The sequence below is a fragment of the Phaethon lepturus genome, unplaced genomic scaffold (genome assembly GCF_000687285.1).
Source record: "Phaethon lepturus isolate BGI_N335 unplaced genomic scaffold, ASM68728v1 scaffold10929, whole genome shotgun sequence".
Lineage (NCBI taxonomy): Eukaryota > Metazoa > Chordata > Aves > Phaethontiformes > Phaethontidae > Phaethon > Phaethon lepturus.
Window position 1 is genome coordinate 12,002 of NW_010562753.1, and position 301 is coordinate 12,302.

At 69.4% G+C, this 301-nt stretch overlaps 1 protein-coding gene across 1 annotated transcript in view; it reads right to left on the bottom strand.

Annotated features, from left to right (window-relative positions):
- The window catches only part of PCDH8 (protocadherin 8), a gene marked incomplete at its 5' end in the record, with an annotated part of 3,445 nt that extends 3,148 nt beyond the window's left edge, over positions 1 to 297 (bottom strand). Inside the window, one exon of the mRNA XM_010294383.1 lies at positions 1 to 297. Coding sequence (XP_010292685.1) covers positions 1 to 297 — 297 coding nt within the window.
- Between the last annotated feature and the right edge of the window lie 4 nt (positions 298 to 301).

Consider the following 301-nt stretch of genomic DNA (forward strand, 5'->3'; position numbering starts at 1 on the left):
GCAGCGGACCTCCCCGTTGGCACCCGAGTCACGGTCTGAGGCACTGACGAGGGCCACAAAGCTCTCGCTGGCAGCTGCCTCGCTGACATAGGCCACACCGGAAGCACTGGCGGCACCACGGAGGGCACTGATGCTGATGCGGGGCGCGTTGTCGTTGACGTCGGCGAGGCGCACGATGACGGTGCAAGTGGCGGCACGGGGGCTGGCGCCACGGTCCTGGGCACGCACGTCCAGCTCGTAGGTGCGGGTGCGCTCATAGTCCACGGCAGCCTCCAGTGTGAGGCGGCCCGAGCGTGGGTCG